At 34.8% G+C, this 12,969-nt stretch overlaps 1 protein-coding gene across 8 annotated transcripts in view; it reads right to left on the bottom strand.

Moving 5' to 3' along the window:
- Positions 1–12,969, bottom strand: part of LOC122800839 (uncharacterized threonine-rich GPI-anchored glycoprotein PJ4664.02-like) — a 662,067-nt gene that overhangs the window by 226,238 nt on the left and 422,860 nt on the right. For all 8 annotated transcript variants that reach the window (XM_044070146.1, XM_044070147.1, XM_044070150.1 and 5 more), the window contains one exon: positions 9,117–9,182. In XM_044070146.1, coding sequence (XP_043926081.1) covers positions 9,117–9,182 — 66 coding nt within the window. The remainder of the gene's footprint in view (positions 1–9,116; positions 9,183–12,969) is intronic.

Below are 12,969 nucleotides of genomic sequence, written 5' to 3'. Positions count from 1 at the left end.
CCATTGACACCCACCCATCCAGCTGTCTCCTGCAGCCCTCCTTTGATTTAAAGTCACCAGACCCCACTGCCATACTTTGAGAATTTGATGGCAAGGAGATGATAGATACCAATATACTCAAATGCTAATTTCACCTTGTTCACAGATAAGGAGGTCACATTATGTTTTGCATGTCCTATGTTCTACATCTAGTACATGCTGGGAAAAGTGTGACTTTCAATGGCCAGGCTGACTCTTGAATTGGAAAGCAGTGCTCTCACTTAGGTAAAACACTGACGAATTTATTTTATTCCTCATATAGGTAATAACGTCTCAGTCGGGTAATTGCCACATCAGCTTTATATGTGTCTATACTACTTATACTCTGAAACTTCACCAGTTGACATGCAACTAGGTTTTACGGTACATTTTTGAATATTATGGTGCCTACTATGTGCTCACTTTTGCTGTAGCTGGTTGACAGTGTCTAGTATAGCAGTTAATCTCATCTTTAATTTTGTTATACACTGATACAGCGAATCAGCTCTTAAAAATCAACTACCAATCATTAGCGGACCGGAGTTCCGCTGTGGCAACCCTTAACCGGGAAAAGCCGAAAGACACAACAACAACAACTGATACAGGGAAAAAGCATTACTGGAATACATCTTGTACTTTTTCAATGATCATGTAAGTTTTGGGTCCATCTGCCACAAAGCTCACTAGATAGAAAGGGGGCTGTGCAGTATCCCACTGATGCATAATCTGACTGGTACTGGCACACTTGTTCTGTACATTATGATGTACAAAACTGATACTGTTGGGAGGATCTTTGTGGTTACACATTGTATGCTCCTCTGTTCACACTTGAAGTGCATGAAACATGGGAGTTCCTGCAGTGAAATTGATGTTTTATGCTGCTCAGAATGTACTGTTGGATAGTGTGTTCTGCAAACCTGTAATGTGCATAATCATAAAACCACCATACATTTACAGTATTTACAGCAGCCAGCCATTAAAAAATCTATGCCTATTCACATAATTAGTAGTTCACTACCACTTTAGGAGACTATTGCATTGGCATGTGCAGAAGACCTGTGCACTTAGAATTCAGTTGAGCATATTTACTGATACATACCATCATGACTATTGGGTCTTGTGATGCATTGTCCTTCTGCAGCAGTACCAATGTGAGCCTCAGAAGATGCTTACTGGAGTTGATGCAGAAGAACAAGCAATGTTACATGATCTGTATCACTTGTTATGTATCACAGCTGTTTGCAAATGGCTGCAGGTGTGAGACCTTTCTCATGACCACAGCTGAGCTTTGCTGTGATTCATCATTGTTTAGCCCTGCCCATTCGCTGCAATTGTTTCAAGTGACTTTAGAGTCACATGGTAGTTTATTACTTCAGCTGTACTGTCAGCATCTCCTAATTGGTTAAAGTGTGGAGCCATCGTTTTCCTCACCACATCATTGGACTGCAGCCAGTTCAGGTTATGTTATGATTGGTAGCATCCACATCATGACTGATGCCAAACCCGAGCTCATTGTTAGAGATGGGAATAAAACATTTACAACTTCTTCACGGCTGGTTTAATCTAAGCCACTATTAATGGTTTACAGCTCCATGTAGAGTAACCTTTATTTTATTTTCATGTCTTCTGTTGATAGGTGTAATTTCACATAAATGTGCATTACTCACATTTGATTCTGTCGCAGAATCTGTAATATATGAAGTTTGCCTGTTTTCTTGATAAGTACCCTGGTTGATTTCTTCAGCAGCAAATGTCCTGCAGTTTCACAAGATGCAGTAATAAGGAAGGCTTTTATGCATGAAGCCCAATGTGCTCTTTACAACATAGTGCAATGCATGGCATGTTAACATGCATGGCATGTTGAAATGCAGGTAAAGGCAAAAGTAGAGGCAAAAGTGCTCCTTAGTTATGTAGGAGTTGTCTCAAAGAATACCTACATTACACTACAATGTACCAGCAGTAGTGGCTTCAGCTATAAGAAAGCATGTGACATCTACATGAGACACTGTACTTTTAGCACACACAGAAGGAGCTTTCCCATTCCTTTGGGAGACCAACATAAATGGGTAAGGAATGCTACATTAGAGACCAACGATGCAGGATGGGATCGATGAGGATACATGGCCTCTACCAACAGCAGCCTTTAAACCCTACATTACTGCAAACTAGTGGATATAACCTATATGCCAAGACCACGCAAACAGTATCAGACAGTGAAAGGTAATGCTGTGTTACACTAGAGCATTTTTACAACGAGTCACTTTGCCTAAGAGGGGAATTCTCAGACTGTCAAAAATAGGCTCACTTAAACCACTGAGAAGTCTAGGAGCCTCCCCCAACCAGCTACAAACTACTTAACCCATCCTTTTACTACAACTGATGCAACTACTGTACTGTTTTATTTCAGTTTGTAATAGCATACAGCTTCAGCCTAGGTAACTGCACAAAGCAGTTTAATATTTTAAGTGCATACTCTCTGACTTTCTTAATCTTGGTCTAATACAGGTCAAGTAATCCCAAGGTGGCTACATCTGCCATTAGTCAATGGTCTTAGTATATCAATTCAATACAACAGAAAGATGCAACATCCACTGTAACATTAAGCATAGCCTGCAAAACCAGAGTAGCAGTAAATGTAAACTCCTACTCAGTACAACCTGGATCTCTGGTTTACATAACGCATATACGATCATGAGCATTCATTTTATTATTATGATTATTAATTATTATTATTCACTGTATTATTAATCACAGAAGAACATGACAATAAACTATACAATTGTAACTAATTACTATTCCAAAACACACACTAGTTGGAGAATCCAGTCTGCATGCTTATTGTAAATTGAGCATTAGCAACAGAAATGAGTCCTGGCATTTATTCAGTACGGGGGCCATTTTACTCGGTGGAGACTTATCTCCTTGCCTGCCCCCCCCATTTACACTACAAAACTGTTTTATTGAGAAAAATAATTACAAACTACTAAAAGTAATAAAGCATAAATCAAGAGTCTCAGTGTCGGCATGAACTCAAAAGTATGTTAAAAAGAAAGTGCAGCATATGCCAATTATAAATTCATCTTTGCAATATGTAGCCCACAGCCATAATACTTATTTCTCAGCACTTTATGGGCTACTAAACATTACAGCTGATATATATCTGTTCACAGATCTTAGACAGAAGGCTTTTTAAGACAAATAAAACACAGCAGCTCTAGTATTTACAAGGTGCTGTGTTAAAAAATGAGCACCATGACTCTCACTTACAGGGAACTATATATTTAAAACAATGCACACAGCAGGCATTGAGACATACTGTAAAACACTGGAACATACATGCTAAACACTGAAGAACATTGGCTTGTTTTATGCAGTGCCATTATATAGAAAAGGTAAGCATGTGTGTCTTAAATAATATCATTGTATAACAGCAATAATCTACTTCTGTGTGTTGGTAATATGAGATTTAGCCACAATTTGCTCTGTTTAATCACTGTTTAATTACACAGGCTTCACCCTTATGATTAAGGCATGCCACCTGTGGGTATATCCTGCATTCCTTATACCCAGCAGTGAATTATTTAAGGGTATACCAGAATATACTGCTCTGGTTAACAGCAGGCTAAGTGAAACAGACACGTTTATTAAACAGAAGCACTTTGAAATTTGATTCATATTATACAATATTAATACATAATTAAGGGTGCTAAAATTAGGTGTGAGAATAAAAATAAGAATCTGGGAATCCACTAATTCTTTCTTGACTTGTAATTCTCATGTATTACATATCATAGCATACATTTTTAAAAGTAGATTTTTATATAGCAATAGAAGTGATGTTTTTACATGAACTTTTTTGCATCCACCAATAAGTGCAGATAAAATGCTTGTGACTTTACATATAGAGTCACTTTATACCAACATCCCACATGGGTTGGAATATGTCAAATCTTTTCTTCAAGAGTTTTCCACTTTCTCCAGCACCAAAATAGACACTATTTGGGTGTTAATCACCACTGTACCTGAAAGTATTTTTTTTCCATTTTAACGGGGTTATATACCTGTAAATAAAGGGTGTTGCAATGGGCACCAAAATGGCCCCAGCTTTCAGCAATCTCATACTGAGTGCATGGGAAGCTCACACTCTTATCCATTTGCCAGGTTTTAGAAAAATTAGACTCTACAAACATTAGACTGATGATTGATATTTGCATGGCAAACTACACAACAAGAACTTGATTGCTTCATTTAATCACTGTCTGACAGCATTCCTTTTCTTAACTTTAAACTTTCAAGTTGTGGCTCAGTACTGCAGTTTCTTGATACACATATTGCACTGCATACTCATACTCTTACATGGAAGTCTAATATTTATCACAAAAATTCTTATTGGAACAATTACTTAGACTTTGACAGCCAGCATCCTTTTTTATGAAAAAGAATATAGCCATAGGACAATTCATTAGATATTCCAGGATTATAAGTGAAGATGATGGGTTCCTCAAAGAAAGATGCTTCTTAAGTTTCCTTTTTGCTAATAGACACTACCCTATGGACTTGATTAATAACATTTTTACTGAGGTCAATGAATCACGGCAGTCAAAACTACGACCGATACTTAAATATGGATTACTACAAACACCCAACCAAAATGTTTCTTTTGCCCAAACTTCCACTGCAACCAGTCAGAATTCTGGTTGCTACCAAGCACCTCACAAAGCCAATCAGAACCACAGTTTCCAATGAAACCTCAGTTTCCACTTCACATTTGCTCGGACCACAAGGAGATAAGAAACATTATTTTACAGAACTGGGACATTATTTTGAATAGCAGGAATATCGCTACTATTCTTGGACCTACAGATGCTTTTTCATATAAAAACAAAGTCCTTGCGAGCATCTTTTGAGCAGTCAGATAAGCCCTTTCCACTGGAACCATCATGTAACACCGATAAACCTCCAGGCATGTACTCTTGCGCTTTATGTGTGGTCTGTGACTATATAGATGTGGGTTCACATTACTTATTTCAACACTGTGATTTTTAAGGTTGAGTTGCAAAGATTCTATGACTGTCACAGTTCAAATGTAGTTTATGCAGGGGTCTGTGTAACTTGTGGCAATTTCTATATTAGTAAAACTATATGAAGACATTCAAGCCATATTAAAGAGTACTGTGCAGCTATACGTAATGTTGACAACAGAAATGCTTTAGCTAAACATAGCTTGTCATGCCCAGGTTTTGCTCAATTTAAATTCTTAGTACTAGAACATATAGCCTTATCTTTTGGTGACACAAACACTTTACTAGAGGTGCGTGAATTAAATTGGCAGCTGCTTCATAATGCAGATTTGCAGCCAGGATTGAATGAGTCTCTTAGCATTAAACATGCTTTACGATGGCTAAGATAACATGTTAACCATTGCCTAGTTGTTCACTTTAGTTTATGTTTGAAGTTGTCAGTGCATACACTTCATTGCTTCAAGAGTTTTTATTACTTGAACTCTTCCATGACTCATTCCTACTTTTGCTACTTTTATGTTTTATTTCAGGAAGTCTTTGGTCTTCATTGGCAGATTGGGTGGAGCTGAAAACATATTTATTTAACTGCACAGCTGTTTTTGATTCGGTACGACTATTTTCTGATGAAGTTCTTTTCACTAATAAAGAAGAAAAGTGCTAAACACTGGCTCTGTTTTTGTTATTTTCCTTCTTGCATGGTTTTAGAAGTTTTGTCTATATTTAAGTTTTTCATCTTCTAAACCAGATTTTGAGAACTAAAATATATGCTTTTTTACTTTAAAGTGAGCCATATGTTGCATTATTGAAAGCCTTCTGTTTCTATATTGCTGCTAGTGTCTCCATTTGGTTGATAATTGTTTGTACCATTTAATTTTATCAGTCTTTAGGAAAGCTTTGGTCTTACATTATATGCAGTTCTAAAGGTATAACTGTTTTTAACTGTTAAGAAATAGTTTCTAGAATTTCTGCAGTGCTGATTGCCTTTAATCATGTTGTATAACATTTTTGAATCAAACGTGCTGCCTTGAAAAACATGGATTTTCACATAGATTCTAAATATTACATAAAAAGGAGAATGAATGAGCCTCTAGATGAATAACTCAATGTTAACTGCAAATCTCGGCCACTGATCAATAAATCTACAATTAATAAATGCACAGTTAAACATCAATGCAACATACTCCCTTACAGATGCCTTATAAAAAAAAAATTGCAATATTTCACTCATGACCAAATCTTACCTGTTTAATGATACAACTAGGCATCTAAAACTGTACAACAGGCAAACAAACAAACAAATAAATAATTTAATGAGCTATAAATAAGTAAAATTAATTACTTAGTAATAGAATAAGTGAAGTTCTCCCTCTCACTATATGGAAACACGAGGAAGGACATTCGGAACTTTTAACCAAGTAACACTTCCTTCAGGTCTTCAAACTCATGAGCACACTTGGGGTGGTTTAATGGGATTAGTTGTTAGGGAGGTATGAGGGCAGGGCAGAGATTTCCCTTCTCACACACATGCAAGGGGAGCAGGAGAAAATTGAAAAATAAATAAAATAAAGTACTATGTTATAATAACATTTCTGCTTGTATGTTAAGCTGTAGAATTTGTGTCACTGTATACTGCAGATAAAGTCAACAGTGGTTCAGCTTGGGCCTCGGGCTAATGCTGTGATAGGTATTAGGTCTGCCAGTGGACTAGAGAAGAAGGTGGCCCTCAGTGTTGGCATAAAACGCAGCATCTTTTCAGTTTGCAAGAAAACATTGTGAGGTCTGTATTGATTACTATAATCTACAGTATTATAATTGATGTGCACATTTTAAATATTACTAGAGAAAGCATAGTGATGGGAAAAGGGCTAAATTACATCATTCTCAAGTCATTCCTTATATGGGCTTCAGTGGAAACAGCAGTAAAAAAACAAGTTTTGTCCATGTCAAAAAAACATTAAATTCACATGAGTAACCCCACCTCTATGACACAGAGGGTAAAGTCCTGACTATAATCCATATGAGATGAGATTGACTAGAGGCTCAGGAAGCTGGAAGATGGAGGATACATGAGAGATGTTTGGATTATAATGGCAAGCTTGACTGGAAAGGAGCATTGTTGTAGTTCCTCACACTGTGAGGAACTTGATGGGAGGGAAGTGGGTCAGCCAATAATGTTAGCCTGTCCACAGTTCAGTAATAATGTTATTGATGGTCTCCACATGGTGAAGTGAAAGCTGTGAGATCCCCAGGGCATGGTTAGGGCTGCATAACAATGAACAATATGTCGAAATGGCTGCCAGATTGATAGCTGCATGATCAACTATTACCTTATGGGGAACAAGTGAGCAATGAATATTTCTCAACCCATGAGGTGAAGATGAGCTAATCGATTGTGAAGAGTGGATGCTCAGTAGCCAGCATGATATAGAAAATGATTTAAAATGCATCCATGAAAATAATAAAAATAACATTAGAGCATGAGTGGGAAAATGGCATTTCTGAAACTGATGTTATAATGTTCACAATGTCAGTGAAAGTCATTGTAAACTGCAGGCATATTTTTAATTTATTCCAAGATTACACTTTATGTTAGTTTCTGCTTCATGCATACATTAATGAAGTATATCACTCCTATTTATAATGGACTGTAAGAAGTACATTCCCTTTGCATGAAATAACCACATCCAAGGCTAAATCATTTATGCATCACATGTGTAGTAGTTCAAACCCAGGATCATTTTCTGACTATTTTTAATCTTCTAATATTGCAGAAGTCTTTCAGTGGAGTTACGATTATAATGTATCAGGACTAGGTTGCCTTCTTCAAAAATGATAGTCCAGTCTCATAATGCAGCTCAGCCTATTACAATGTATGACTCTGAACTAAGAGCAGTTCACTGGCCCTCATAATAAAAGTAACAGAACAAGCTAGTGGTTGCTTTTTTGATAGCATCCAAATCATTTGGAAGCCACTGCTTTTTTAAGGCATTAACCATCCTTCCCCCCAGTCTTTGACACATTTGTACTGATTTTATATAGCAGTAGAACACTACTGTAAGAAACTAAGGATTACCATTTTATATATACATATATATATATATATATATATATATATATATACATATATCATATATTGTCTAGGAATGAATGTGGTCTAAACAGAATAATTACTGCTGTGTGGATGTCGGCTGCTAATTATACTTTTAAGAATGACTGAGACCAAATCTTACCAAGCAAGTCTTATGAATGTTCCTCAATATATTTGGAAAAACAACTATACTATTCTGAATATCAAGTTACTTTTTCTGGAAAGTTTTTAAACTATCAAAGTTGAAAGAAGGTAATTAGCCATAGTCTTTATGTGTTGTGTTTTGCTACTTCATAGATAACTATATAGTTGTTTCTATATCTCTTATCTGCATCTCATTAGAAGGATGTTTCAGATTTTCAGTCTTAAAAAATGTATGTTCTACATTGCTCCACACTGAACACTGAACGAGCTTTGCAAAAATTCAGAATTTTATTTACAAGTACTCATAGTAAATAATATTGAATAATACTAACTTGTATTTGTTCATCAAAAGTTTGCTTTTTAAATATACAGAAACATATAATAACCATGTTACCATTTTATAACCATGTAATTTTTGTTGTTTGTCTCTGGAGCTTTTCTCCCCAGGCTTCCGCTAAAAATGGACTCTCGCCCACTCATACCTTCCCGGTAAACTAATGTAACATACATAAATAAATAAATAAATAAATAAATAAATAAATAAATGTTATGAATGTCTTAGTTTTAAGTTCTTAGTAGGTGTTTCACATTTTGACCATTTGTTCCACTCTCTTAGAGGTAGTGTTGCACGTCTTGGAGATGGCAAGTCAAAAGTTATGATTATATCTGACTTTACCATTGTTTGACTTCTAAGATAAGAACTATGAAGTATGTGACTTAAATAAGGAAGAATATGCAGGTCATATTTGTTTAACACAAACTGTATTCTCGATTCCTATACAAGTCACAAAGGTCAAATACAGCATCAGACAGAAATGTGATATGGAAAAGGTGATGGTGCTTACTTGTTTCTACCACTGTACTTGATAGGAGTGCCTCAGTGGGTGATCTTGAACTTGTTACCGTAACATCTGCAAAAGAAAAATTATGTTTCAGTCAAGCCACTTTTATTATTTGCTGGAGTCATATGGCTTGTACATCCAATTTGACACATGAATATGAAATTATGCGCTCTGGATTTAGCATGCAAAAGTAATACTATATGAAACACGCACACACACACACACACACACACACACACACACACACACACACACACACACACACACATACAGACACACTTGCATGCCATCATTAACTACATCTACATGCTAAACACAATCACTTTATTTTAGAATAGGTTTTCTTTCCTACCAGATTTCCCCTTCAGAGCTGCTTATAAATAAAGCAAGGCTTAGCAGAATTTTACTTTGTGTAGTCATTCAGTATTGTTTAAGAACCTGAGTGGAAGATGCTAGGACAGGTTAATCTGTCACTAAACTTTCATCACTTCTTTTAAGATCTTTGGCCAGGATGGGAATAAGAAAGTAGACCTTTTGTCTTTCTACCTCCCTTAAAAGCTTTTGAATTTTTATTGTGGTTCACAATTCACTTAGTCTGTTTTATCTGTCACAGATCAAAGAAAAACTTTGTCTGGAATATCAGAAAACCTGATGTGCTGAACTGACAGAAAAGCAAATAAAATATGAGGACCTTCAGCTAACTTTCAGGCTTTACAAAAGCAAACGTGTTTGTTCCAAGGAAAGGACAACTGGGGTATTCGGAATGTTTTAACATTAAGAATGAATAATGGCTGTGCCATCTTGTAGTAAATCTTCCACTTTGCATATACAGGCATTTGGGTGCAAAGAGTGCACCCCCCCAGAAGAAATGCTTTAGTTTTACAATAGAAAGTTCCAGCATTTTGCAACTTATTGTTACAATCCTTGGCTTTATGAGAAGGACTACAAAGGCAATTTAAGTAGTACTTACAGTTAAAAGGAGAATTGTACAAACTATAGAGAACACTTTAAAAACAACTTTCTGATACTCTAAACTAAATTTCTACAAATAAATATTACATCCAACAACTACCATCATTTTAAATTAATAAAGCTGCAGAATGGAGAGCCGTACTCAAAAAAATGTTTTTTGAAACACCAAAAATGCTGTGGGAAGGGAAAAGCTAATACTAATAAAATCATCTAAAGAGGATTTCCACAACAGCTCAACAGTTAGTTAAATTAAATATCAATCAGCAATAACAATGTATAAGATCTACAGTGATATAAACTTGTAAAGAACATCATAAGATAAAAATGTATTTCTCACTTATTGTCTATAGTAATTCTTAAGCATTAGTTAAACTATTTTTATGATATAACACATTTGTATATAGTTAAACATATTGTAACTTTCACCTGTGCTATGTGCTTCTAAATATTGTAACACTTAAAAGTCACATCTCATTTTTTACATTATTTCCAAATAAATGAAGAACAGTGTAAACAAATAAATAATTTATTTTGAAAATATATTAGATTTACAAGGGTTATGTCCCAAAATGATGCAGAAGATTTATGTATTTACAATAACACAACAGAAATATTTCAGGATATAACTCTCATGTACAGGTTGAGATGACTAAAAGGAATGTACCACCCCTAAAAAGTTTTATTAACTTGTTTCATGTATTCAATGCCTTAGATGTAGCTAGAGGACCATGTTTCTCTGGTGTTAATATACTCTCTGTGTTGAACATATTAAGTCTGTTTTTACATTATAAATCACAAACAGGAGTGAAAATGAAAAGTGGATTAAGTATACGTGTAAAAAGGCTAATAAATGAATTGCAATGCAATGTAGTTAAGAATGTAATCAGTTAAAAATCATTTGTGAATTGTTACAAATCCAAAAGTGTTTTTCTTCCAGGTGTGATACACTTACAATAAAGTGGCCAATTGAGAGAAATGAAGGTATATATATATATATATATATATATATATATATATATATATATATATATATATATATATATATATGTATGGGTCAACTCCTCTACATCGAAAGAACTCTTCTTTGAAATACAGCAGGAAACCCACACTTCAGTGAAAGTTCACTTCAATGAAAGTGCACTTTCGTTGAAGTCTAGTTCCCCATGCAACCCCCCCCCCCCAAAAAAAAACACTAAAACATGTTTTTGCAGGGGATCATATCCCTCTGCACACCCACACCCCCCCTACTTAAATATACCAACTCCAAGAAAAGGAAAAGGGGATATTCCCATTCCATGCTGTAGCGTGACTGCCAAAGTCAATGGTCGAAGTTTCACTACTTCGAACAAGTGGACTCGGTAAAGTGGGTTTGAAGTAGTGAAACTTCAAACATCTGCACGGATCTATATATATATATATATATATATATATATATATATATATATGTATATAGATATATATATATATATATATATATATATATATATATATATATATATATATATTCATTTGAAAATTTTGAGCAAATATGCCACCTAACACTCTATGCTGAAGTATATCTACATAGATCAATTGCAAGAAACATTCCAGTTTTTTTTTCTCAAAAATCTTCTATTTTTCAAATACATTTTAATGAATTCCATAGTATTTATATATAACATCTTAAATAACTATGTACACTATTTACATTAGCCTGACACTATAACATATCTTAATGTATTCAGTTACTTTATAAGTATGTCCAATCCATTGTTAGAATGAGTGATCAATTAGTGCATAGTGTCAATCAATGATAAGACTTTTCCCCAAGGGTTGTTGATAAATGACTTTGGATAAATTCTAAGTTCTTTCATTTTAGTTTCCAATCATGCTGTGGTCTTCAGTAGGCTGTAGAAGTCTTCCAAAGTTGGTATTGTGTTTGTATTCCATCTTCTTGTTATACACTTACTTGAAATTGAAAGTATAGTCCATACTAGATTCATGTTTGACCTATTCAAATGAGGACCTTTGTTCACATTTAATAATACAATAGCTTTAGTTAAATAAAATGATTCATTAAATAAAGATTGTAGAAAGTTATTAATACCATTCTAAAATGGCTTAATTTTAACACAATCAAAGAAATGTGGTTCCGATCTGCATTGTGTACTTCCTCACTTCTCCAACATATTTCTTTTATGGAAGAACTACTTTTACTGATTCTGTCTGGGGTTCAGAATGGTCTGTGCAAGCAGATAATAAGATAATATATAGAAAGACACATGGTTATCCTGGAAATTGCTATATAAACACAGTACATGATATAATAAATATAACATCTACCAAAACTAGACTAACCTATATACAATATATACAAGAGATGTTACACAAATTATATAAAAGTATAGTAGCAGGTAAAGGTGAAAGGCAGGAAAGCCAAGAAGGAAATAGTTTATGGCATGGTTGTATAAAGCTTCCAGGACAGGTAATGGAGATAGATTATAGAGTCAATAGACATAACAGCAGTGCTAGACTAATAGGAGTCATGATAATGATTTATTACAAGTTTGGATCAGAGGTAATAGTGAGGCAACATTTAGTCTTTTAGAATTAAGTCTAATAAGTAACCCCGATATTTCTGATAGTCTATTTTTTTTATGGAGGTGTTGGCTAGTTTGTGGGAGGATATAAATTTAATAGCAAGATTTTCGAAATCTTCCCAAGAAACAGAATATTTATCCACCCAGTTTTTAGTAATGTAGTATTTAATGAGGGCACACATAGTAATGACAATATGGATTAGAATAGTAGGGAGTTTACCAGGAATAATGTGTAAAATAGCAGTTTCCCAAGAGAAGGTAGATTTTTCGTAGCCTATTTTTTTCAATTTGACTCTTAGGGAGCA

Source organism: Protopterus annectens, chromosome 4.part1 (assembly GCF_019279795.1).
Source record: "Protopterus annectens isolate FY-2018-M chromosome 4.part1, PAN1.0, whole genome shotgun sequence".
Lineage (NCBI taxonomy): Eukaryota > Metazoa > Chordata > Ceratodontiformes > Protopteridae > Protopterus > Protopterus annectens.
The sequence above is the reverse complement of the archived record's forward strand: the minus strand, read 5'-3'. Positions and strand labels throughout refer to the sequence as shown.